This window comes from Rhinolophus hipposideros, assembly GCF_964194185.1.
Source record: "Rhinolophus hipposideros genome assembly, chromosome: 7".
NCBI lineage: Eukaryota > Metazoa > Chordata > Mammalia > Chiroptera > Rhinolophidae > Rhinolophus > Rhinolophus hipposideros.
The window spans coordinates 76,401,647-76,429,052 of record NC_138053.1 but is presented as its reverse complement, the minus strand read 5'-3'; the positions used below and the strand labels follow the sequence as shown (position 1 = coordinate 76,429,052).

The 27,406-nt window shown below is 37.1% G+C and overlaps 2 protein-coding genes across 5 annotated transcripts in view; both read right to left on the bottom strand.

The window, feature by feature from the left end:
* CPLANE1 (ciliogenesis and planar polarity effector complex subunit 1) overlaps nucleotides 1-24,834 on the bottom strand; it is a 98,505-nt gene extending 73,671 nt beyond the window's left edge. For 2 of the 4 annotated variants that reach the window (XM_081053900.1, XM_081053902.1), the window contains exons 1-15: nucleotides 24,756-24,834; nucleotides 20,017-20,145; nucleotides 18,523-18,658; nucleotides 18,291-18,410; nucleotides 17,164-17,396; nucleotides 15,614-15,720; nucleotides 14,472-14,628; nucleotides 13,379-13,482; nucleotides 12,063-12,245; nucleotides 9,663-9,912; nucleotides 9,337-9,492; nucleotides 8,389-9,158; nucleotides 7,623-7,831; nucleotides 7,343-7,423; nucleotides 2,217-2,381 (exon numbers count right to left, since the gene is read on the bottom strand). In XM_081053900.1, coding sequence (XP_080910026.1) covers nucleotides 2,217-2,381; nucleotides 7,343-7,423; nucleotides 7,623-7,831; nucleotides 8,389-9,158; nucleotides 9,337-9,492; nucleotides 9,663-9,912; nucleotides 12,063-12,245; nucleotides 13,379-13,482; nucleotides 14,472-14,628; nucleotides 15,614-15,720; nucleotides 17,164-17,396; nucleotides 18,291-18,410; nucleotides 18,523-18,658; nucleotides 20,017-20,097 — 2,752 coding nt within the window. In that variant the 5' untranslated portion in view covers nucleotides 20,098-20,145; nucleotides 24,756-24,834. Of the gene's footprint in view, nucleotides 1-2,216; nucleotides 2,382-7,342; nucleotides 7,424-7,622; nucleotides 7,832-8,388; nucleotides 9,159-9,336; nucleotides 9,493-9,662; nucleotides 9,913-12,062; nucleotides 12,246-13,378; nucleotides 13,483-14,471; nucleotides 14,629-15,608; nucleotides 15,721-17,163; nucleotides 17,397-18,290; nucleotides 18,411-18,522; nucleotides 18,659-20,016; nucleotides 20,146-24,189 lie in introns of those variants that run through there. The other 2 variants (XM_081053901.1, XM_081053903.1) reach the window with 2 other exon arrangements.
* LOC308499945 (large ribosomal subunit protein uL22-like) lies at nucleotides 5,082-7,336 on the bottom strand. The gene has a single exon (XM_081053905.1). The coding sequence runs from the start codon at nucleotides 5,649-5,651 to the stop codon at nucleotides 5,097-5,099; it is 555 nt and encodes a 184-aa protein (XP_080910031.1). The 5' UTR covers nucleotides 5,652-7,336; the 3' UTR covers nucleotides 5,082-5,096.
* Nucleotides 24,835-27,406: the final 2,572 nt, after the last annotated feature.

The window sequence follows — 27,406 nt, the reverse complement described above, 5'->3', positions numbered from 1 at the left end:
TTTACTCAAACAATGTGGTTTATGCTGAATACCTTCTTTCCTTCGAAGAGTATGGAATTTTAGTATGGGCTAGGCAGAAAATGTCTATGTGACCAGCCCCCAATTAAAAACCCTGAGCATTAAATCTCTAATGAGCTTCCCTGGTACACAGCATCTCACATGCGGTGTCACAATCTGTGGCTGGAAGAATTAAATGTCTGTCCTATGTGACTCCACCATGAGAGGATTCTTGGAAGCTTTTGCTTGGTTCCCTCTGGACTCCACCCCATGTACTTTTTCCCTTGGCTAATTTTGCTTTGTATCCTTTCATTGTAATAAATGACAGCCATGAGCACAACCATATGCTGAGTCCTGTGAGTCCTCCCTGTGAATTCACTGGACCTGGGGGGTAGTCTTGGGGACCTGACCTAGTAGAGATATGCTTGATATATTTTAAACAATCATCATTAAAAACTAAAACAAATACAATACTCTAGGTTCAACTTACGTTGAAAGTTAAATCATGTAATTACAATACTGCTAAAAAAAAAAAAAATGAAGACTAGCCAATCAGTTAAAAAAAAAAATCACACATAAAAGTCTTTTGCTCATACAGCTGGCAGAACTTTCTGGAAGGCAACTTGACAGTAAGCCTCAAAAGTTTTAAAATGGTGGATTCTCTTTGGTCCAGGAACCTCATTTCTAGAAATTTATCCTAAAGAAATTAGTAATACTTGCAGAAGTTTACACTGCAGCATTCATTATTTAAAACAGTAAATAGTTGGTAACAACCTAAAATGTGCAATAACGGGGAAAAAGTTTAATGGGTTTCTTAAAAAGAGTATTATTTGCATTGAAAAATATTCATAATATGAAATTTTAAAAATTTACAAAATAGAATATACAGCTCTAATAATATACGTGTATAAATGTATATAAAAGTGGTAGAATTATAAGTGATTTTATTTTCTTCTTTGCACTTTTCTGTATTTTCAGAATTGTCTAAAATAAACATGCATTTCTTCCATAATTAACACAAAAATCTAAAAAGATAAAAATCACAAAGAGTAAGAAATCTATTAACAAGTGGTTGAAACCACATAAAACCAAGTTGGCTCCATTTAGAAAGTCCTGATACATTGGGCCTTTCAGACACATGCAGAGTATACGTCTATTGGTCTGTGACCCTATAACCACTATAAATACATTATGTGTTCATTCATATACATAAGGTGCCAAAAGAATGTATACACATTTTAAGAAAGGAAAAAACTATTAAAATTGTAATACTCAATATATACCAATAACAAAAGATGAATACAAGTCACGGTTGACTTCTCAAATTACAAGAGGTGCTCAAAGTGGTTACCATCAGCATAGTTTTAATAGGTTTTTCCTTTCTCAAAATGTGTACAGCTTTTTGGCACCCTCTGAGTAAGTGTGTGTGTGTGTGTGTGTGTGTGTGTGTGTGATATATATGTATATATATATAAAATGTATACACATTTTAAGAAAGGAAAAACTATAACAATGAATGACTCTAGCATTCATTTGATTAACGCCATCTTTTGAGTGAACGTCATACTACACATTGCTACTATAATTCAACTCAACTTTGAAAAGTAATACTTAGATAACATCTCTTAAAATGGGCACATTTTGTTGGCACCCCGGTATGTATCTATATCTGTCGACACAGATATAGGTATAGACATAAATATAGATATATACATACATACACACACACACCAGGAGTGTACACATTTTAAGATCTATAGATACATATACACATATACACTTGTATGTATATCTATATGTAGCTTTCACTCTGGTTATTGCTTAATTCAAATGTACCTTTTTTAAAAATGGCAATCCAGATATTCTACAGACTCCTAAACAGATTTTTAAAGAGTCAAAATACCTCAGTTAGTGATTTTCATCACTTTACTAAACCACCTTAAGCAACAGTTAAATATAAATATATTAAGGAAAATTACTTGAATACCTAATATTCTAACAAATATGGCTGTGAGAAAACAATTATATCAGTTCAGCAGGCAATCATTGCTAAGCTCTGGAAATTTTATTTTTAAAATGTTGTTTTAAAAAATGGTTCTTGCTATTGAGAAGCTGTCAGTCCAAAATTTATCATAATAGGGCAGAACAACCAACTTTTATACATAAGTAATTTCATATCTAATCAGTAAGATTAACAATACTGTAGTTTAAATGCATACCTGAACTATCTTCATTTGCTTTTACAGGGAGGTGGGACCATCTCAGTACTTCTCTCACTAGCTGATCACACAGTCCTTGAGCATCATTTAAATTGTAGCTGTAGAGGTGGCAGTATAAAAGAGAAAGATAATAGCGAATCTGAAGAAAACGTGTCCTTCTTCCTCCTTAAACCGGAAAGAATTAAGCTGACATTAGAAACATGTTAGCAAAGTAATGTTCTTGATCTGGGTGCTAGGTAGACACTCCAGGAGTGTTCAGTTTATGGAAATTCATCAAGCTGTACACTCATATTACGTTAACCTTTCTGTATCTGTTTTAGACTTCAATAAAAGATTTTTTAAAAACCAGGTGAGCAATACTTTGTTCTTCCTCAAGTTCTGAACAATTTTAGTTTTCTTTCACCAGGCTGTAGGATGACTGACATTTTATCCAAAGAGAGCTGACCTCATGTCAGCACTAAGGTCCACTAACAACATCTATCTCAAGTACCACGGTATGAAACAGAAGGGAATGTGGTTACGCACACATACACATGAAACCATACGTATGCCAGACAGATGGTCAAAGATCTAATAAGAACTATCTAATAAGAGTTCCTGACCACTCCCTTCAAATATCTGAGGGAGTTGAGGACTGAGGCTGCTGGTTGCCTGCCCCTTATGCATTCTTCCTGAGTAAAAGAATTCCAACTTCATTTTGGGATTACAGTGCAACCAGATCACAGTTTCTCACTAGATGTGGCCATGTGAAAATGTGACTATGCTCTGAACCAAGAGATAATCTTGTGTAGACCTTCCAGAAAAGCTGCTTAAACTCAGCTAGGAGGTAGTTGTACCGTCTCTTGCCCTTCCTGCTTTCTGCCCTTCCTAGAATGTGGATGTGATGGCTGATAGCTCCAGCATCCATCTTTTTTTTTTTTTCCTCTTTCCCTTAGTTTTTTATTTTATTTTTTTATTTATTAGTTTCAGGTGTACAAGACAAGGTAATACTTAGACGTTCATCATTTATATCCCTCACACTGTGAACCCCCCTCCCCCCATCCACTATCCCTCCGACCCCACACTGAACCATCACATTATATATATAAAATTATAGTTGGCATTCATTAATGTTTAGCTTCTGGTGTACAATGCCATGATCAGGTATCCACAGTATCCCTGAGGTGGTCTCCCAAATAGGACGCATGTCCATCGGATACCCAACAAAATCTTTACAACATTATTGAATACCTTCCCCAAATTAATTTTCAAAAAAACCCTGAGGCCATCTTGTGGTTACCAGCTGCTTCCAAATCCCTTCACCTTTCCCCTTATCCCCCCCCCACCCATCTAACAACTCTCGGTTTTTAATTTGTGTCCCTAAAACTGTTTCTGATTAGTTCATTCACATAGTCTTTTCTTTAGATTCCATATATAAGTGAGATCATATGGTACTTGTCTTTCTCTTTCTGACTTATTTCACTTAACATAATGTTCTCTAGATCCATCCATGTTGCTGCAAATGATAAGATTTCTTTCTTCTTTATGGCTGCGTAATACTCCATTGTATAAATGTACCACAGCTTCTTAATCCAGTCATCTACCGATGGGCATTTCGGTTGTTTCCATATCTTGGCTATTGTGTAAAGTGCTGCAATAAACATAGGAGTGCATACAGATTTTTGAATTGGAGTTTTGGATTTCTCCGGGTAGATGCCTAGGAGTGGAATTACTGGATCATAGGGTAGTTCCATTTTCAGATTCCTGAGATACCTCCATACTGTTTTCCATAGTGGCTGCACTAATCTGCAATCCCACCAACAGTGCACTAGCGTTCCCTTTTCTCCACATCCTCTCCAGCATTTGTTGTTTGTTGATTTATTGATGATAGCCATTTTGACTGGAGTGAGGTGGTATCTCATTGTGGTTTTTATTTGCATTTCTCTGATGGTTAGTGAGGTTGAGCATTTCTTCATATGTCTTCTTGCCTTCTGTATGTCCTTTTTAGAGAAATGTCTCCTCAAGTCCTCTGCCCATTTTTTAATTGGGTTGTTTGTTTTTTTGGAGTTGAGTAAGTTTTTTATAGATTTGTGATATTAATCCCTTATCAGATATATCATTGGCAAATATCTTTTCCCATACAGTAGGATCCCTTTTTGTTTTATTGATGGTTTCCTTTGCTGTGAAAAAACTTTTTAGTTTGATGTAATCCCACATGTTTATTTTTTCTCTTACTTCCCTCGCGCGAGGGGATATATCAGTGAAAATCTTACTCCGGGTAATGTCCATGAAGTTTCTTCCTATATTTTCTTCTAGATATTTTATGGTTTCAGATCTTACATTTAAGTCTGTAAGCCATTTTGAATTTGTTTTTGTATATGGTGTAAGGAGGTGGTCCAGCTTCATTTTCTTGCATGTGTCTGTCCAGGTTTCCCAACACCACTTATTGAATAGACTGTCTTTACCCCATCGTACATTCTTGCTTCCATTGTCGTAGATTAGATGGGCATATAGGCATGGATTTACATCTGAACTCTCTATTCTGTTCCATTGATCTATGTGTCTATTTTTATGCCAGTACCATGCTGTTTTTATTACTGTAGCCTTGTAGTATAGTTTGAAATCAGGTATCGTTATACCTCCCACTTTGTTCTTATTTCTCAAGATTGCTGAGGCTATCCGGGGTCTTTTATGGTCCCATATAAATTTTAGGATTATATGTTCTATTTCTGTCCAGCATCCATCTTAACTCATGCAATGAACTTCAGAATGGAAGCGATGCACTAGGGATGACAAAGTCGAAAAACTAAAGGTCTTTGAAACCTTAGAAACACCGAACCAGGAAACACGTCAGGCCTCTTTTCTTTTTTTCCTTTTATTAGCATTTATTTGATGTTGAATTTACTCCCGGGCCATAAGTTTTTGTTTCTTCAGTTTCTTCTGGGAGATCTTCTTCTTCTGAGCAACCTTCTCTTCCGGTTTCGGAACAATCTGCTCTTTTTCAGTGAGGATCATATCAATGTGGCAGAGGGAGCTCATGTACGGGTTAATCCGCCCGTGAGCTCGGTAAGTTCTGCCCCGCCTCTTGGGAGCTTTGTTCACCTGGATGTGCTCAATGACCAGCGAGTCCACATCTAAGCCCTTAAGTTCAGCATTACTCTCTGCATTTTTAAGCATGTGCAGCAAAAATTCTGCACTCTTTTTGGGCCAACGACCCTGCGTCCAACCCCACTGTTTGGCCTGGGCACATCTCCCAACTCCACCATTGTAACGACGGAATGGCACACATTGTTTTTGTAACGTGACATCCTTTAAATACTTGGTGGCTTTTCGGATATGCATCCCCTTGATGGCCTGGGCAGTTTCACGAGTGTTCTTAAAATGAACCCGTAGATTGGAACCTCTCGATTTACAGGATTTTGTGGGGTTCTCCGGGTCCAGCGAATAGCGAACCATTTTCAGAGGTCACCTCAGGCCGCTTTCGGGAAGAGGGTCAGGCCTCTTTTCATAAGAAAGGAATAAACGTCTTTTTTGTTGAAGCCAGTTACTCTCAGTCTCCACTACTGGAAACCATTCTTAATGGATACAGTGGAAATCAAATCAAATTAAAAAGTCCCCAATGGAACTCAATATGAAATCTCTTCATCAGAACTTCTCACCTTGAATACCACCCTTTTTCATCCAGTTGGAGAATTCCCAAATCTGAGAAGTACATTAGACTTCTTTCTTCAGATCTACTCAGTCACAAGTCCAATTGCTCAAACCTATTAAACACCTGTCAGATATGACCTCTGTTCACCAGGACTCTTGACATTGCTTTGGTTTAGGACCGCAACTGACTTAATTTTCTTTTTTCTAGGTAAACCCACATCTATACGTCACACTCCTACAAATGATCCTCCACACAATACCTACTAAAGTGATCTTTCCAAATGGCCTATATTTATTTAAAAAGTTCTCTTTCCTATATCAAGTATTTTAACTGATCCCACGGTCCTCAGGATAAAATCTTAATTTCCTGGCACTGTATACACTGTGTTCTCTATCTATCTCTCACCTTAGCTCTCACCTCCCTGTCCCCCAACATCGCTGACATGTATCATATAATCTAGTCTAGTTCAACTTCTTGCAGTTTACCAAATTGCCATGGTTTCTCATGCCTCTTTGCTTTTGGAATGCTATATATCCTTTGTTAAACCATCCCACTACTTTCACTGGCCAATTTCTGTTCCATTTTAATTGTCAACTCCTCCAGATTTTGCCCAGACTGATGCTTGCACTCAGTCTCAGACTGTGTAGAGTGCAAACAACATCATGAGAAAAGGGCTAGTTGCTTATGTAATCTCTCCTGCAAACTGTAGGCAACTTGAGGGTAAAACTGTTTATTTCAGTTACTCCTAGCACCTAACACAATTCTAGGAACACAGCAGGCTCTCCATACGTACTGGTTAAATAGATGAATGAAAGAAACATACGAAACCACAGCAGTCAAAAATACTTTAATAATTGGCCAAACCTGACCATGTAGTAGTTGTAATCAGAGTGAGCTCCAAGGTCGCTTAGAACCTCTGTCATCTTCGTCACTCCCTTAGCTCTGTATCATAAAAGCTCCACTATCACCAGTTTCTAGAATCCGTACCCTTATAGCCCCATCGAAAACTCCACGTAGTCTATACCTAAACCAACAATAAGTCTAACTCACAGGAACTTGTTAAAAATTGAATTACTTAAGGGCAGAGAGCCTTAGCTCCATGTTTCTCTAAGTCTGTAAAAGGTGGTAAAATATTTAACCAATAGTTTCTCAGTTAGATACTTTCAGTCCCTCTAAATGACAAATAAAAATTCATTAAATCTCAGTTTTTCCCCCATCAATAACAAATCACAAGTTTCATCACTAACCAAAAAAATGGACAGGAGGAGCCATATCTATAGATTACAGAAAATATTCTTGGTTCGAGAAATTCCAAGACTAAGAATAATTTTAATCAACTATTTCTGACAGTAAAGGTGTCTACAATATGTATTCTGTTGGAACATTAAGAAATTATGAGCATTCAGAAATTTGGAATTATTTTTAAGCTCTAGAGAATGCTAAAATGTGTTCTTACCAATATTATGGCAAATATTATTTTGTAACACTCCCCTACCATTTTCCTGGGTTTCTTGTAGAGCTTTCTTCCACAGTTGAACAGACTTTTCATATGATCCTAATAGGAAACACTCTTCACCTACAAAGTTTTTAACCGACAATTAGTTAGGATTAATTAAATTACTTTATAAAAATTTACTATGTTTTAAAATTCAGTGTATACAGCTCAGCCAGAAATTATTCTGAAACATAAGTAATTGCAATCAATTAATAAAATGAAAGTCCAGTTAACTATATTGCTTATTCATGGAGTTAGAAATCGTTTATGAGATACTGACCATTAATAGATTTCAGCTCTAAGGTTTGGTTCAAGCAAACTCCGGCAGTCTGCAAGTAAGCCTGGATGTGACATAGCAGGGATCTGACAGTAGATGCTTCATGTGTCATCTTTTCAGTTAACTGTCTGTCACCTTCAGGAACTCTTTGACTTAATTGTGTTCGATACCATAAAGTTTTATTATACAGCATTTTCCAGAGAACAATCAATCTGCATATAAAATCAGGTAATCATCAAAACCAAATTTCAGATAATAAGAATGAATATAGCCTCCTACTTAGCCTTTTTTTTTTTTTGGCCTGTATTCTTCACTGATGTAATAACATATACAAACTGACCAGATTTAAATATAGAACAAAGTACACTGATCAAAAAAATATATATACATATTTTTTACATCTTCATAAATGCTTTATGTACCCGTGGTTATTTTTCTACAGTGCTTTACCTAAACAAAATTTTTTTAACAGTATCCTGGAGTTGCCCAAGACAAATAAAATATGTGTGTTGAATAGTATTTGGTGTAAGTCCTAAGATATTTTAAAATAAAATCTATACTGCTGAGTGCTAATGGACACAAGGTTTCTTTCTAGGGTGATAAAAATATCCTGGAATGCTAATATTTCTATAATCTTGTGACTACACTAAAAATCATAGAATTGCACACTTTAAAATGATTAATTTTATAGTATGGTAATTACATCTCATTTTTTTGAAAAGGAAAAAAATCTATAATGCTAATGGTATCCTAACATTAAAGTAATTACCTGTGTCCTGGCTGCTGAACAAGATTTACTACTTGAGGATGAATCTTGAAAGATGAGTTCCAAGACCAGTTTTCCTGAGAACCACTATCTTGAAATATTTGAAAAACAGGTACCACCAGTGAGTCTTGATTTGCTGTTCTACTTCCATCAGTTGAAGCTGAAATAATTTCAGGTTGAAGACTGTATATGCCATTCAAATTATCAGCTATCATTCTTAGTAAATGAAAACAGGCTACAAGCCTCTCTGAGAATAACTGACCCTGCTGTTGCTGAGTCAGCAAAAGCTTTACAGTATTTGAAGTCAGCTTTACCAAATGTCCCACATCTTGTCTGTATCTCATATCCCAATACTGGATTGATAAACACTGATGAAAAAGTTGAAAGATACAAAGCACCCATGCATTATGTCTTGGGCTCTTGCTTAAAAAAAGATCAAATTTGGGGTAAGGACATTTTATAAACTGAAGAATGTAGAAAAAATGAGTGATACAAACTATCGTGTAATTTAACATTGAATTTTTTTCTGCCACATTTTTTGAAATTCCTATAGTCCATGCTGCAAGGAGATTTTTCTGAACAGAATGCAGTTCTATAATGGTTCCATCCGTCTCCTCAGTATTATCCTTTGCATGTATCGTATCAAACATGGATGCAAATTCCAACCTTCCCTCCTTGGCACTACTGAACAATGGATCACTTTTTTGGTTCCAAAAAGAGAATGAGTTGTTTAGAAAATGTATGCCTTCATTAGTTTCTTCTGTTTCAAAATCCTAAAACATGAGTGAAAAAAATTATAGTTAATCCTATTTAATACATTACAAATAAATTACTTTGGTGTTCTCAAATTTCTCTTCCCTTTATTAACAAGAGAAAAACAAAATAAAATGTTTTTTGGAAAAAAGTCAATACATAATTGTTCAAAGCAAATAAAACACTGCCACTAAGTACCTGCAAATCTGCTGTTTTTTCATTTAACTTCTTTGTATCCTCTACCTGCAAGAATCTGGGGACAGTAGAATCAGCTGAACTTTCATTTCCTTGGTATTTTAACAGGCTCAACCTTAGGGAATCCAGTGATCGCAAGTTCAGCCCTTTGCCTTTTGGCTATAGACGAAAAGACAGATTTCCAAGAGCAGAATTTTATCTATAATTCTATTACAAGCAGCAAAAAATTCTACAGACAACTATATACAATCCAGCGATATTACTGTCAGTGTAGTTTTTAAATCTGAAAAGAGGTCAACTTTTACTAATGATACCAAAAAACACCATACCTTAGACAATATCACACTTTGGTATGTTTTCTCAAGCCTCTGCGTTGAATCAAGTAGAAGGGATCTCATGAGCACTGATGGAGACAGGTTATCAAGAAATCGAAGTGTTGTGACCATGTATCCATCAGAAATAATGAGGTAGGGTAACCGTGAGTGTGCTTTTATAGAAAATCTCTGTCTCATAGGATCACTATCAGAAGCTGATGAATCTACAGAATTATTTGAATCTTGAAATGTAAACTGCTGTGGTCTAGCAAACAAACATTAAAATTCAAGAATTAGTAAGGAAAAAAAATCTTAAGAATACATCATTATTCCAAAGGAAAAGCAAAACAATTAAAAGTTACAGAATGATGAAAAAGCAAACAAATGAAACACAAAAATATTAAATGTGTATATATCTGTAAGGAAAATGTAAGTGATTACATAACATATAAGTTTCTTTTTTAATTTTTCCCTTAATTGTGGCATTTATTTTGTTTCTAATCTAGTTTCATACAAACTATTTCAGAAAAGAATTAAGACAGTTCATTTTACCATTAAAGAGAGCTAAATAGTTAACTTTCCTTCTTACCATATATTTAAATATACTTACAAGAATAATTATGAGCTATGAATATAGGTGTTATTAAGGAGAAGAAAGAAAATAAACTGAGAAGAACATTTGGAGAGGATGGTGGTGAGCAAAATTTTATCAGTTTAAGATTAATTTGACTGAGTTTCCATATAAATGTACTTATTTATTATAATGGTGATGTACTTCATTCTGATCACTTAATATTGCTGCTTAACTTTGGGGCTTTAAAAATAAGAGGACAAATAAAATATATATTTTTTGGTTAGGAAATTATTCAAATGTACATTTTATTAGGCAAATGATCAACAGTAGGAGATTGATTAATTATAGAATATACACACCACAGGTATCTATGGAACCATTAAAAATGGCTTCATAGAAAAATGTAGGTGGAGAGAGGGGTGGGCATATCAGGGTAAAAGGGATCAAACATATGGTTATGGAAGGAGAACTGACTCTGGGTGGTAAACACACAAAGCGATACATAGATGATGTAATACAGAATTGTACACCTGAAACCAATGTAATTTTACTAACAATTGTCACCCCAATAAACTTTAATTTAAAAAAAGATACACTGTTAAACTAAAAAAGCAAAATATAAAACAGCACATATCATATAATTCATTTTGTATTAAAATACTAATATTAGTATTATCATAGATGTGATATAATTTTCTTAATTTGGAGAATAACACTAAAATGTTAATAATTGTTATCTCTGAAGAATAGATTACAAATTTTTCACTTTCTACCATTATTTAGTTTTATAACATTTGATTTTTAAGCTTTTTAAAATAATGAATATGTATTACTTTGTAATCAGAAAAAGCAATCCATTTTGAAAGGTCCCAAATATTAATTTTAAAGGAGAATGTGGGGAAATTCAAGTCAGTTATGAATCAAACCATAAAAAATAAGGAAAAAATACTTTCACTGCAGGAAATAAATATTGATTCCATTAGAATTTTCTATTGCTAAAAGTTAAGCATCACTCTTTAATGTAATCAAGGATGTACCCTTCCTCAGTTTCCTTTCTGTAAAGCAAAGGGAATGGGTGAATTTCAAAGGTCTTTTACCCATTTTTTTGTTCTGCAAATAGCTGTGTATATGTGTCTAGCCATGTATAATAGCAACATCAATAACGACAAATATTTACTGAGCACCTACTTTATGCCAGAGCTGTGCAAAGCGATCTATATTTATCTTACTTCATTCCCTCAACTAATCATCATCATTTTTATTTTACAATAACGGAAATAGAGGCTTAAAGAATAATTTACCCAAAGTCATACACCTAATAAGTAGAAGAACCAAGATTTGAATTTTGATCTGACTTCAAAGCCAAATTGCTACCCTATCTCACAAAAATTAAAATTCAGTTAAATTCTAAAATCTTCTAACCATTTCCAACATACTTCTTTCCTTTAGGGAAAAAGGTAGATGAATCCATCTGCCAAGTTAATTTTGAGTTATTAATTTATCTAAGTGCTCTTCTTTTAAAATAATAAAGTACATATCATGCTGTTATTAATAACTTATATCAAAGAAAACAACTTTCATACCAAAGAAAATAAAGTTTTAGTTCTGTCGAATACTTAAATAAACTTATACTTACATAGTTACAATGTCAAATTTTCACCAGGATTAAGCCACAAAAAGAAATAGAGAAAAAACTATAAATAAGAAAGACACTGAGATGACGACTTAAAAGAAAGAGTAAGACAGTTTGAAAGATGAAATTTGTCAGAAAAAAAATACACAGTAAAGTAATACCAAGAGAGAAAAACTTCTATAAACAAATTAAAACTTAAATGGCTCACCTATATGTTATTAGCGGGTGAAGAGGAATAAATTCTGCTGGCCCAAATTCTATAGAGCAACCAAATGTAATTAATGTTAGCAGTTCACCTTGGCAAGTCAGTAAAACCAGGGAGCCACGTTTTAACACACAAGACAGAAAAAGACTATCATGAGTCCAGCTTATATCACCAACCCAGTAAGACCTAAAAAAAGCAAGATAATATGTTAAAAAGGACTCTCTACGATATCTTTAACAATTTATAATGGTCAAGCTGGGGTGAAACACTTCAAAAAATAAGGGCAAAAGGATGAATAGTAGGCAATTGATAGCTATATTTTATGGATTTCACTTCCCAGAAAAAAAGGTGAGAAAAAAGGAATTTGCTCATAAACATCTACTCCATACAACATACCAATTAGAAAAGTACTTAGATTCATAACCAAATCATAAAATGAAAATACTCCCTAAAAAAAGTTAACCTTTTTAGTCATTCACATTTAATTAGAACAACTTTTAATCCTATTGGTGTCCACAACTGGTATTTATGATAGATTTAAAGGTCAAGACCATGCCTGTCCTCTGCAGCCTGCTGGAGTTTCACTGGGCAGCAGACTCCCTCTTCTCAGAACCGTCATTACTACTCCTTAATTAGCTGGTAATATGAACGTTCATATAGACAAAAAGTAGCTCCATCATGTAAATGATGGACACTCTGTCAGACCACTGAACCGAAACCAGTAATACTTTTAGGCAGGAACTTTTGGGGAGGGAAAGAAAATGAAGAGGCAAGGTTTGAGTGACCTGAAAACTTTGGAAATTCAAAGAGAATAGAAAAGCGTTCAGAAAAGGAAATTAGGAGGTCCAAGAGGGAATCTTCCTACTCTGTAATATGTAGGTCCTGGTAGTAACTCATGCACCGTCCAAAATCACCACTTCATGTTGCTATTGACCTATATGCAAAGAATACCAACTTTGCTTAAAAGGCTATGAACACCTTAGCATCTCTGAGTATATGGTATTCCCAATCCAGGTTTTTTCATTTCCATCTCTCCAATTAAGCCCAATATTTGTCTACCTAGTCATGACTTCACTCCTCCTCAGACAACAAAGAAATAAGATCATGTATCTTCTACCCTACTATACCCTTCCTTAAAGTATTTAAGGCTTTCCTCATATAAAGCAATTTTTAGAATCTATACAGCACAAATGTTGAAAGTAACTTGCATTACCTATCTAAATATCTATTTAGACATTATTGAATTGTCAGTCTTAAACTTATCAAACTGTTGGAAAAGAAAAAAAAAATAGTATTTAGAAATACAAAAGAGTTCTTACCTGATAAGTGCAGCTGGAACCATAGGATTCTTATTGCTACATCCTTTAAGGCTACCACGGAGAGTAACAAAAGTCAGTGTGTTTATAAATAATACCTGAGTTGCCTAGAAACAAAAAGAAAAACGACAACAAAACCATTACTATGGTCTCACTTATATGTGGAATCTAAAGAAAAGAATAAATGAATGAACTAATCAGAAACAGTCTCAGAGACATAGAAAAACTGACGCTTGCTAGATAGGGTGGGTGGGGAGAAGGGGGAAAGTGAGGGGATTAGAAAGCACTGTCAGTAACCACAAGATTGCCACAAGGTTAAAAGAGTCAATTTGGGGAATGTAATCAATAATGTTGTAAAGATTTTGTAGGGTATCCGATGGACACTTGTCTCATTAGGGAGACCACCTCAGGGATGATGTAGATGCCTGATCACTGCCCTGTACACCTGAAGCTGAAGTTGAACAATAATTAATGCCAAATACAATTTTATATATACATAGTTACAAGAAGCGGAGTACAGCATTAGGAATAGAGGCAGTGGAAATGTAACGGCTGTGTGTGATGTCAGAGGGATAGTGGATGGGGTGAGAGGGGTTGTCACTGTGTGAGGGATATAAATGGTAAATGTCTAACTATTACATTGTTTTGTGCACCTGAAACTAATAAAAAAATGTTTTTTTAAAAAACATTATTAAAATTATTTTACTTAACCATTACTTATAATTCTGGAGACCTAGCGATCTATTATATCAATAAACTAGGGTTCTTTCCCAACTGGCAAAACAATATTGACTACCTATAACTCTTCTCTTTTTTACACTACATTTTAAGAACATCAATTACTGCATTGCCCTTCTTTCGTCCTTTTCCTTTATCCTCTTTTTCACATGTGAAGGCCAAGTTTTGAAAACTATGGCAGCTAATTTAAATAACTTCACCAACCAATGTTAAGATGGATCAGAAAACTCCAATTTAAAGAACATAAAGTAATATTATATTAAGAAAAAAAACTATCTTCAGGGGGAAAAAACATCTCAACACTGGACTAAACTCTCTCTTTTATAGGTTACTTCGAAGACAGAGTACATTTACTGACCTTTGGGTCTTTCTGATTAAGAGTCACTGCCAGGGTAAGGCCATCTCTTGAAAAGGCAGAGATGAGAGCTCCCCTTGACTTCACTGGTTCACACTTGGGAATTAGACTACGCAGAAGGCAATCTTGTTGTGCCCAGTGAACATGGTATGGCAATGATCTAAAATAATGAAATAATTGAAAACATTATTCAATTGTTTGAGTATAGTAAGTATAGGAAGTATAGTAACTTTTAAATTAGTATATAGTTCACTATAAAAAGTTAAAGGGTCCAACTAAATTCCTACATATGCACATACATTAGAGGGCCTCTTAGCAAGCATTCAGAAGTTTCATCCAGTTAACAAAAGAGCAGTCACCAATGAAATAAGCTCAGTATCAGAGTTTTGTTAGTAACAGCCTGATCCGTAGTCAATCCCAAATACATCTGCTTCCACTAACGGTTTCGATGGACATATTTCTACATTATTGCTAACATTTTTAAAGGGATTAAGTAGAGAAGAGGGGGGTTTTAGGATAGCGGCAATGTTCTATACTTAATATGAGGATGGTTACACACACATATACTTATTAAAGGCCAGTTGTACACTTAAGATTCGTTCATTTTACTTTATACCAATTACACCTTAATAAGGTATTGTTAGCATAAAAAAATAAAGAAAATAAACAGAAAGAAAAAAAATCCCCTCCCCCATGTCATACTATTTTAGTAAATCTTACTTATTTAGGCATTATATGCTTTCAATGCATTCTTTCTATTTTATTGGGCTTTTCAGAATAAAACTATTGTAATAAAAAAGTACTTGAGCATTTAAAAGGTACAGTAGTAAATTCAAATAAGTTATGTGCCTTTTAAAATTCAATTACTTTACAAAATAGTTATTTTTATAGTCTTAAGACAAGACCATAGCCTACTTTATCTTTTATGTATTCTCACTTCCAAGAAAGAAAACAAAAGCAACAACAACAAAAAAACCTTTCTAGATTAAACATTTGAAAAATAAAAACTAAAGAAATAGAGCAATACTTATGGGAAGAAAGGATTTGTAAAGTCTCAAAAAATTGAAATTTACATGTCATTTACTAATCTTATGTATTTATGGGTCAAAAGATACAGGAGAGAAAATAAGAAACATTTACCTCACCTTATAGGTGTAAATACATTCTCATGCCACCGAACTGCTAGAAATGTTAACTTCAGGCATTCCCCAGAATAAAAAGTAAATGAACATAAGCAGCAGTCTCCAAATAACTGTAGATAAATTTAATATACTTTAGTATATAATTAATCTGAAAATAAATCAAGATATATGAAACATAAACATATTTCTCATCAGAAATAAATGAAACATATTGAGATCCTGCTTGTATTTTTATTAACATTAAGCTAAACACTAAGTAATTTATTAATATTTCTGAGCCAGAGGCATGCATGTCTCAAATGGGAAACCAAGGTGTAGTTTATTCTCCTAAGAAAACACTGCGAGAATTGACTGTGGATGGTGAACAATGTGATATATAGATGATGTATTACAGAATTGTACACTTGAAATCTATGTAATTTTACTAACCATTGTCACCCCAATAAATTTAATTTTTAAAAAAGTTTATTAGAAAAAAAGAAAAAAAGAAAACTGCCATTTATTGTGGCTATAACTGGAAAGATTCTTACATACTTATTTTTCTCTTCTTTTACAGTTATAAATTATTTAAATTAGGATACTACCCTGTAGATGGGGGAAAGTAGAAGAAAATAATAGAACTTTAAAATACAACTTCTAACAATAGTGGACTTGGTAATAAAATGTTGGTCCATACATACACAGAGCACCATGCAGCTATTTAAAATGTTTTTTAGTTAGTGAATATTATTTCCTGGGAAATAAATGGCTTACTTAATATCACCAATTCTAGCTTCCCCCCCGCCTTTCTTCCACCTCCCCTTCTCCCCACTCCGGTTCAAGCCACTGTTTCTCAGTTGTATAGTTGTATAGGACACAGCTCCCTGGCCCATGCTGGTATTATGAGCCTTGCGATTCCCCCTCTCCCCCAGCTGAGGCAGTTGGTCACGGTCGTCGGTCGGCCACTCATAGCAGCTCACAGCAGCTATTGCCGGCTGCAGGCCACTCACGCTGGCTGCCAGCCACTCACACTGGCCACTGGCCTCTCATGCTGGACACCGGCCACTCCTGGCAGCACGCAGCAGCACACAGCAGCCCACGCTGACCTCTGGCTGCTCACGGCAGCCCAGCTCTAAGGAAAGCTATTGTTCACAATCTTAGCTGTAGAGGGTGCAGCTCACTGGCCCATGTGGGAATCGAACCGGTGACCTCGGTGTTAGGAGCATGGCGCTCCAACCACCTGAGCCACCGGGCCAGCCCAATTCTAGCTTTTTAAATTAAAAAACTAGTTATATTTTAAAACTAGGGAAAAGTAAAATTAGTGAAAGAGAAAGGAAACTCTAAGTTCAAACCATTTTTAATAAACATTTTAAAATATGACCAAGAAATACAAATATATCTACCATAATTTCACAATTAATGTGACAATCAATAGTGACTAGAGACAATCAATAGTGACTAGAGATCTATAGTTATGCCATTCCACACTCTGCTCAAAAGCTTGGGAGATAGTGTCTGTTCTTAAGAGTCTGAGATCTCAACTTCTGTAACACCCTGTCTGATTCGAATTTTACCTCATTTTTTATAAAAACAGCATGCACTACAGCTTCTTTATCTTCAGGGGATGGCAAATGAACTGCTTCTTCAGGTATGATCTGGGACCACTGGCCCTTCAATGAAGGGCTTTTAGAAGACAAGATATTCTTGAATTCCAAATATTCCCAAAGAAATATACATCCAGAAGGAATAATAAGCAGAACTCTTTTCCCATTTCCAGATACAAACAAATACAGTTTCAAAGAGCTTGCTGAAAAAAAGAAAAAGAAGTCATTAACCTCTGAAGTTTGAATTCTCCCCAGAAGGTACATAATTTATCTGTTCTGACAATAAGAAACCTAAATGATGTTACCGTTTAGGACAGGGGTGCCCAAACTTTTTTCAACGTTTTTTACCAAGGGCCATATGCGGTAAATACACAAACAGCCGGGCCACAAAAATACTCACTCGAGGTGAAGTACGTATTGCCTCACCTGGTTTATTTAAGTAAACTAAATATATTTTTGGAATTTGCTACGAGCCAATTAAAAAATGGATTGTGGGCCGCAGTTGGCCCGCGGGCCGCAGTTTGGACACCCCTGGTTTAGGATGTAAAACTACGAATCAATTAAAAGTACAAATATTAATAATAGTAACATTTATCACGTATTTATGTGATATTAGGAACCCACTATTATCACGGATATGTTAGATATGCCAGGCTTTTCTTCTTCAAGATGAATCTAAGTATCACAAGTAAATACCACCAAAGAAATACATACATATACATATATATATATATGGAATACTGGGGTGCCAAAACAATGTATACAAGTGGACACTTTGGTCAATGTTGCTCAAGCAGTAGTTCGCCGTAATCTGAAGTGTCTGGACGCTGATGGTAACCACTTTGAGCATCTCTTGCAATTGCAGAAGTCAAATGTGACTTGCATTCATCTTTTCTTATTGGTATATACTGTCTATTACAATTTTAATACAGTTTTCCTTTCTTAAAATATGTATATATTTTTTGGCAACGTGTGTGTGTGACACACACACACAAACACACACACACATACACACAGTTTTTAAATAGTAATAGAAAAATGTTTCATCTTCTTTCCCTCCTATTTATCAAGTTAAACCAATTTAAAGAAATTCTCACCTACTGCAGCTTTAATCATTTCTTTAGGCTTTTCAGTTGCTTGTATAGTTTTCAAACAATCTTGATCTTTGTTCCAAAGGAAAAGCTCCCCGGTAGTAAGCGCCCCAGCCAGCCAGGCATCTGTGTGCAAAAAGGAAATGCAATACTTATAAACTAGTATTTCCCCTAATATTACCACAAGTTATTCAAAAATAGTTAACCCAGCTCTTTGAAAATATTAGTATTACTTAACCATTACTGGATGTTGTTAGGACAATAACATCCTTCAACAAAGGCTGCAGACTAGGAATTTTCTTCTTTGTCCTTCCAGATATCAAATTAATTTCATTTATGAATTTACCATCCAAAAGAAAAACAGCTTCATTTTCCTAAGAGATGAAATATGTGAGAGACTTAAAAGGTTCCACAGGTTAATTCAACTTATCTAAGTAAATTATCTCAGAAAGGAAAAAGTGTCATTTAAGAAAGATTATAAATTTGTACCACAAATCATAAAATGAACAATAAGGTTGATTAGGTAACCTGGAGACTTTTCATTCTATCTTAAAATACCTCTTATTAGAATTACCTGGTAAGATGACCTAATGATTGCAATTTATAGATTTCTTTGAAATTTACAATTATAGGAATGTCTTCCAATTCTGCTATCTAAAACTGAGTTATCTGCTGTTTAATTTCATCAACTTGAACAACAGTATGGGCAAGTTTTTGAATTATTAAGTTAGGTTAAAATAGATATGGTTTCTGTAACCTCTATCCCTCATCATTTTTTGTCATCTAGAAAAGATATGCTGTTTTGAATTAACCCTCTTTTCATATAAATTCTAGGGCACTGGTTTTCAAAGTAAATAGCAGCATCGGCCATACCTAAGACCCTGTTAGAAATGCAAATTCTTCCACCCCAACCCCAGACCTACTAAGTCAGAAACTCTGGGAGTGGGGCCCAGCACTGGTTTTAACAAGATCTCCAGATGATTCAGAACCATTGCAAAGTTCAAGGGACACTGTTCTAGAGGAAGTTCATTAATGGTATAATATCTCACAGAAATGAAACTAAACACCGAATTTTTAAATTCATTATGATAAATTCTAAGAGGACTTCATAGGTTTGCCCACTTTCCCTAAGGAAAGTGAGGGACCTATTCTGCATATTGTGAAGGGTGTTCCTGTATTGTGGCCCATCTTTATTCCAGTTCTAAGGGGCACTTTACTGCACACTCTTGAAAACCACAATGGGAGGAAACACTCCACCGACAGTTCTAATAGGGGAAGGTTCAGAAGACTACATATTCCCCTTTGATATACGCCATCTCAACCTTCTTAAGCATAATATGAAAAAAAATTCTTTGGAAGTAAAATATTTCCAATGGTATTGTAATAGCCATGTATGGTGTCAGATGGTAGATTTGTTGGGGTTATCACTTTGTGAGGGGTGTAAATGTCTAATCACTATGTTGTTTTGTACACCTGAAACTAATAATAAAACAAAGTAAAATATTTCTTCTAGATAGACCATTCAACTTTGTGGAAAAGCTAACCTGCTCACTATAAAACAAAGCAAAACAAAACAAAACACAAACACACAAAACCCTGTTCAGTGGGCAGGTGATCCTTCTAAAGATAGGTTTTATTTTTTAAAGCCCATACAACATTCTTCAATCTTAGATGCACAGCATACATTTAACACATATTACAACTAGCATTGCATGGATAAAGAAAAACCTACCTGTCCCAACCAGGAGACTCGTGGCCAGGGTTTTTTCTGCTTGATACTTGTTGATGTCAAAACTTCTAATCTTATCTCCATGCTTGTTAAGGTACCAATGGCCAATTAAGTAAAAAGAATCAGAAGATACTGTAGGAAGCAAATAACAATAACAACATCAATAATAAATAGCCCATAATATTTATTGAGGATCTGAGAATTTGCATAAAGTTTTGGCAAATTACTTTTTCATCAGCTCAGTTATTTTTTTACGGTAAGATACTGACAATGCATTCAGTATCTCATCTTATATCTTGAATAGTCGGGCTTTTTTGACAAATTATTTCTCCAACTATGAAGAAAAACAAGAACTAGGAAAAGATCTTGAAAATAAAGTTTCTACATGACTTGCTTTTCTCAGTGTAGCAGGTTGTATGTTGGCCAGAATACCTCCCATCCCACATGCTCTTCTTACACTGTGACTTTGACACTTCTCTCATTGAGAGCTCTGATTTATGCCTTGTCCCTTGAAATTGGGTGGGATCTTGACTCTTTTAACCAAGAATAAAATGGAAGTGATGCTATGCATTTCCCAAGGCTAGATCATACAAGGCGGTACAGCTTCTACCTTACTCCCTCGAATACTCACTCTTGAAGCCTTCATTCACCACGTAAGCAGTCAAACTGCCCTGAGCCATAAGCTGTAGGAAACTCCAAACTAGCCCACATAAAAACGAAGCCCTGAGATATCACGAAGTGAAGATGCCTGGCAAGTCCCCATGCTGAGTATGGGGACAGCTGCAGTGGACACCAAGAAGTCTGTCAGAGCCCAAGCAGGGTGAGAGCATAAATCTTGGGCAAATTGTCCATTCTTAGGAGAATCTGAGAAGGATGTTCACACTGTGGGGTATCCTGGTACAGAGCATTGGAGCCTAACCTAAGCTGAGTAAAGACACAGAAGCCACACTGAAAGGGATCCCACTGAAAGAACTGAGGACAATTTGAGCATCAAGACAAATTATAGTAATGGATTTAAAATCCATGAAACAAAATGGGAAACCATGAATCCATGTAATTATAAACAAGGAAATAAATTCAACATTTGATGAAAATGGTATATTTACATTGCCTCAAAGTATCTCCCTATAAAATACTCATTAGTTACAAAGGAGCAAAGAGTAACTTTACAATGAAGAAGCCAGGCAGACTCCATTTAATCCACAGACACCTGTTTAGCGGTTACCAGAGGGTAAGGGGGGAGGGGAGCTGGTAGAAGAGGAAAAAGGGTATCGATATACACGGTGATGGAAGGAGAACTGACGCTGGGTGGTGAACACACAATAATAGATAGATGATGTATTATAGAATTGTACACTTGAAACCAATATAATTTTACTAACAAATGTCATCCCAACGAATCCATATACTTATAAATCCATATACTTACAGATCCATATACTGAATCCATATACTTATACTTTAGCAAATAAATGGCATTTTAAAAGGGGGGGAAGGGTAGAAACTTATTACATATGTATTTTACATATACTAATGCATAGATAGATAAATATAAGAGACACACAATCAAACGCAATATATGAAGATTGTTTTTGGACTTGAATTCAAATAAACCAGTTGGGAGAAAATATTCAGCAGCTGCTAAAAAGAATAAGGAAGATCTGTAATAATAATCTGTGAAGTGTAATTTCTAGAATATATTAATTGAAAAAAGTGCAAAACAGTATACATAGTATGCTACCTTGTGTGTAAGAAGAGGAAAATGGTATCATTTAATTTTACAAAAGGAAACAGAAAACAAAAACCATAAATTAACAAAAAAGGTTAACAACTAAGGGTGGGGGCAAACTAAGTAGAAAGGCTAGGAAAGGAGTGATGCTTCTTAATATAGTTTTTGTACAGTTTTGACTTTTGGATTTATGTTAAAACAATAATCGGGGGGACCTAAAACTTAATACAAAGACAAGCAAATAAACCTGACTGCATTTCAAATTAAAAACTACACTGAAGTGAAAAGGATTAATTCAAGTAACTTTTAAAGAGTATTTTGACTACATACCGTCAAACTAAAGATAAAAAGAACAAATCTCAAACTTTTATTAGGTTTGCTTTTCCTAGGTGTGTGAGTATAGAAATTATGAAGCTATTTTGTATTGTAGGATTGAGCAAATAAATGTATATATTGATGTTTGTGGAAGCCAGCATTCTCATTTTAGAATATAGGGGAAATCAATTATAGAATGGGGAAAAGGTAAGGAAGAGCTGTAAAGAGTTGGATTAGAACTGAAGTATTAGTATAAAAACTCATGATTTCTAGCTCTGTCCTCTAAAAGAGGCTAGAAGCACTGACATCCCAGAAGCAATAAGCTAATTTCACACTCAAATCTGGATTTCTAAATACCATTCCTCACTGAGAGGAATGAGGGCTCCTTCGAGCCCCAGGGGTAGAGCAGGAACCAGATGGACCTGGAAGATCTTGTTCCAAAGTAAGGAAGTAAACATATGATAAGGGCATGTCAAAAAGAAACAGGAACAAGACTGAAGGACCAAATCCCACAGGCTAAATTTGGGACACCCTGAGCATCAAAATAAATAAAATGGGGGCGGCCGGATAGCTCAGTTGGTTAGAGCGTGAGCTCTGAACAACAGGGTTGCCAGTTCGATTCCCCACATGGGCCAGTGAGCTGCGCCCTCCTCAACTAGATTGAAGGACGACTTGGAGCTGATGGGCCCTAGAAAAAGACACTGTTCCCCAATATTCCCTAATAAAATAAAAATAAATAAAATGAGTAATGGGTCACAATCTATTAAATAAAGAATAAATGAGACCACAGTTATATGGTGGCAGATGTGGAAAACCACCATTTTGCAACCATTATATTAAAAACTTATTCAAGAAAGAACAATCAATGGATGCTAAATCAAGGAGAGGAAAATCCTGATAAGGAACAGGATATTAACATAATCTAGAGGTATCTCCCCACAAATTTCTTAATCATTTGCAAAAAAAGAAAAAATACTAATGATAGCAGGAAAAAGGGATAACATCTTAACCTATAAGGGCCCAACATTATTCTCCTCTGGTTGTGATAACGTGAAAAAGACGTAACATTACTTATATAATATTCCAGCCAAAAAATGCAAACCTGCTTATTCATGTGGAAACATGACGACAATGATATAAAATAATAAAGGTACTATTCTTAAAAATGTCAATGCCATGAGAAATAAAGGCTCAAGATCTGTTCCAAGTTAAAATTAATAATATAAGTAAATGCAATATAATATCCTGAACTGAATTTCTGTACCAGAAAATTTGCTATGAAGGATATTATTGTGACTGTGACATATCACTGACATAACTGAACTATAGCAGAGATAAAAGTAATGTGGCAATGCTAAATTTCCTGAACTTGGCAACTGTACTTGTTTATATAAAAGAAGATCATTTTTCTTAGGAAATGCGTATTGTACTGAGTATTAAGGTGGAAAGAAGCACTCTCAAATAATTTGGGGAAAAAACATGTAAGAGCACATGTATAAAGAGAAGGATAAAGCACCAGCAAAATATAAACAAGCTGTCAATCTGGATAATGGGATAGGAGTTCTTTATATTTTTCTTGCAACTTTTATGTAAACTTGAAAATATTTCAAATTCAAAAAAGGCAAAAGGAAAATTGAACACGACTGGGTATTAGATGATACTAAGACATTAATGTTATTTTTGGTGGTAAGTGGTAATTATATTATGGTTTCGTGTTTTTTTTAAGGGTCCTTACCTCTCCTAAATATGAGATAGAGTATATACTTAAGTATTTATACCAGGGATTTGCTTTAAAATTTCCCAGATGTTTACTCAGATATAAGTTTTGCAACTAAAACGTAAAGAGTAAAAAGAAAGCTCAAAATGGGAGAATAGAGCCCTACAGGATTTGATGCTGGGTAATCTCCCATCGTTTAGAACTCCAAAGATGTTCTCATGGCCTGTTACGTGGCAAAGATGATGTCTGCTACTTATCCAACTGACGATAAAACGCAAATGTTTCTGACAATAACAAACATCACGAAACAAGTATTCACAAAATCAGTGAATGGACGAAAAAGAAATAAAAGTAACCTCAGTCACACTCACAAAACACGGTAGGGGAGAAACGTTAAGTCTACCCCACACGGTACCTGTATTTGAAACACAGGGACGGCTGTACTTGAAAGTGAACCCTCGTTCTGTGGGTTTCACCACCTACGAGTCTAAGAAATGGCGCCCATTCCTCAATGTTCGACTAAGTTATCATCAACGAAGGTCCCACACGGGCGTTGCCCCACGACCCTCGCACGCGTCCCCCCCAGGCCTCCTCCGAGGTTTTCTACGGGACCCGGCGGAGGCAGCTGGGTCGGGAGGCCGCGCTCTGCCGCGGGAGGCGCGCGCCGGGGACGGGACGGGACGGGACGGGACGCGGCAGGAGCCGGAGGGGCAGGAGCCGGAGCCGCCGGCGCCCCGTCCGCCAGAGGACGCCGCGGCGGGAGGACGGCGCCCGGGAAGCTGGCGAAGGCCTAGACGCGGGGAAGGGCAAGTCCCGGGCCAACGGGAAGGACGCGGGCTGGGTGCGGCGGGGGGCCGAGACCGCAGACGTGCGAGGCAGGGGGTGCGCGGGGGGAAGCAGGAGCCGCAGGAGGCCGGCGGCGCCACGGCTTGGGGACGGCGCCGGGGACGCGAGGGGCCCCGGGAACCGGCGGGCAGTTACCTCCGCCAGGGACTGGCCCATCCGGGGCGGGAAAGGCGCGGCGAGGCGGGGGCCGTAGCGGGCAGCGCGGCGGGGAGGCGGGCGACTGCGCCCTGGCGACAGCGCAGGGCGGGGGCGGGGGCGCGAGCGCCGCCAGGGCGCCTGCTCCGAGCCGGCCGGGCGCGCGGGCGGGAAGCGCGGCTGTCGGTCCCGCCCTCCTCCTCTGCGCCACCGGGTCTCTCCAGGCTCTGTCCCTCGAGCTCCGGCCCTTCCTCCGGGGCGGCGCTGCGCCTCCCGCAGCCTCCCCGCCGCTCGCAGCGGCTCCGCCCCAGCTCCGCTCGCTCGCTCGCTCCGGTTCCTGCTCGCCGCGCACTCCCACGCCCCTCAGCTGCGGCGGGCCTGCTGTTGCCTGTCCCCTGGGCGTCCCCCAGGCAGCTGCCTTGGCGGTGCCCGCGCCCCCCAGAAACCCGTCTAATGGACCACTATGTGATTCACGGGAGGTCCCCCCCGCGCCCTACCCCCAGCCCGTGGAGGGCGCCACGGACCCGAAAATAAAAGCGTTGTACACGGCCCTCCGCAGATTGGGGGAAACGTAAAGCATTTAAGGACAGGTGTGCCCTGGTAATCCCCGAGGACTGCCCTGTTTTCGCTTTCTTCGCCCCTGGCCTGGTCCAGCCGACTGACTGGGAACAAGGGTCACGAACAAGCAGCTCCACGGCTGTGTTTGGCCTGCGAAAGCATTTTTCTGTAGCTTAAATTTGTAAGCCTTCGGCAGTGGCACGCTCCTCGGTTTCCTTACCCGTCCTTCTCCTCGCACGTTTATGTCACTGGCCTGGTGTATTAAGGCATTTTGGCTTGTTACGTTTGGCGAGGATAAGTATGCTCTGCTGAGTAACTGGCCAAGCCCTATCAAAGAAGAGCTCTCCGGTTGGTTTATCACAGCAAACAAAGAATACAGGGCAGGAGAACTTCCTGAAGCACAACTAACCCTGTGTTTCCATGTGAAATAACTGGCAGCTGGGATACTGGCAGCTCAGCACCAATCATCTCAAAGGTTATAGAACTGAGCTGGTTCCAGTCCACGGGAAGTTAGGAGCACCTTACATAAATCTTGCTAGAGTTAGCACAAAAAGTCTCAAGCAGAAAAATTCGGAAACTGAGGAATTTTAACTTATTCCCACAGTTTTCTGTGTTCCCATTTCTAGGCCTTAAGATTTGATACCGTGTTCCCCCCAAAATAAGACCAGGTCTTATATTAAGGTTTGCTCCAAAAGATGTACTAGGGCTTATTGATCAGGGGATGTCATCTTGAAAAATCATGCTAGAGCTTATTTTCTGGTTAAGTCTTATTTTGGGGGAAACAGTAATAATGGGATAACTGATTTTGCTGGATGGACCTCAGACCTAGGAGGGGGCTCATGAAGAATGTTCAATTATAGAAAAATATTTTAAACTACGATGTTCTCTGTAAAATGGGTGTAAATTTGCCATCTTCTCAATTTATCACAAAAGAAACCAGCCTGAAGACAAAGGGCAGAGTGAAAAGAATTACAGAAAAATGGAACGAGACCTGCTGATGAAAACTTGCAAGAAACCTGCTGAACCTCTGTGTTAATGAACGCATCAATTTCTTTTATGTTAAAACTAGTTTGTGTGAGGTTCTCTGTTATTTAAGATCTTAGTAGGCTTAAAGAGAAGTAATTTAAATCAGCAGGTAAGTCACAGAGTTGGGAATTCAACAGGATATCTAATATCCAAAGCTGATCTCTTAATCACTGCACCGTGACACAAAGGTGTAGTTCAAATGTCATTCCTTCCGTGGTATTTGCTGAATCTAAAATCACTGGCTCCTCAAAATATGGCCCAAGGACCAGCAGCATTGGCGTCATCTGGAAGCTTGTTAGGAAAGCTGATCTCAAGGCCCCACCTACTCCAGACCTACTGAATCAGAATCTGCATTTTAACAAGATTCCCAGGTGATTCATTTAAGCATTCAGGTTTGAGAAATACTGTTTTTAAGTATTCTTTTCTTTGAGTTTTTACAGAACGCTCCATATTCATTGCTAGTTAAATAGTCTTCTGTCTCCCTCACCAAACCTGTGATATCCTTGAAGGCAGGAAATATGTATTATTACTTTTCGTATTGTAACCACTTATGATAAAGACTACTAATTGTCCATCAAAATCATTTTTTCAGTCTTACGGGGTATATTGCTAATCTACATTTCCCAGCCTCCCTTGCAGGTGTGACCTTGACTAAGTTCTCTCCAATGCAACATGAGCAGAAATACTGTGTATTATTTCTGAGCTTAGGTCTTAAGACTGGGCATTCTCTCTCTCTTTTCCCCTTTCCTTTGACTGGAATCCACTGTGACCATCTTGATTAAGCAATAAGAGGCTGGAGAATGACAGAACAAGTATCATGAAAGAACCTATATCTCTAAATGATTGTGTGTACAAAAGAGCTACTCACCGTGTAATAGTTACAATGAGAGAAATAACTGTCTATGTTTTGTAGGCCATGTATTGATTTTGGGGACTTTTTGTTAGGCAGCCTAGTCTTACCCTAAATAATTCACTTATCATAGACCTCACAGCTTATAATGATTCCCCTTGTGGAGGAAGAACGGTCTCAGAAACACACTGACAAGCCCTCGGCAGCCATTTCTGTA

Coding starts and splice junctions, on each gene's coding strand:
- LOC308499945 (XM_081053905.1), bottom strand. CDS start 5,651: ATGGTTCGCTATTCGCTGGACCCGGAGAACCCCACAAAATCCTGTAAA.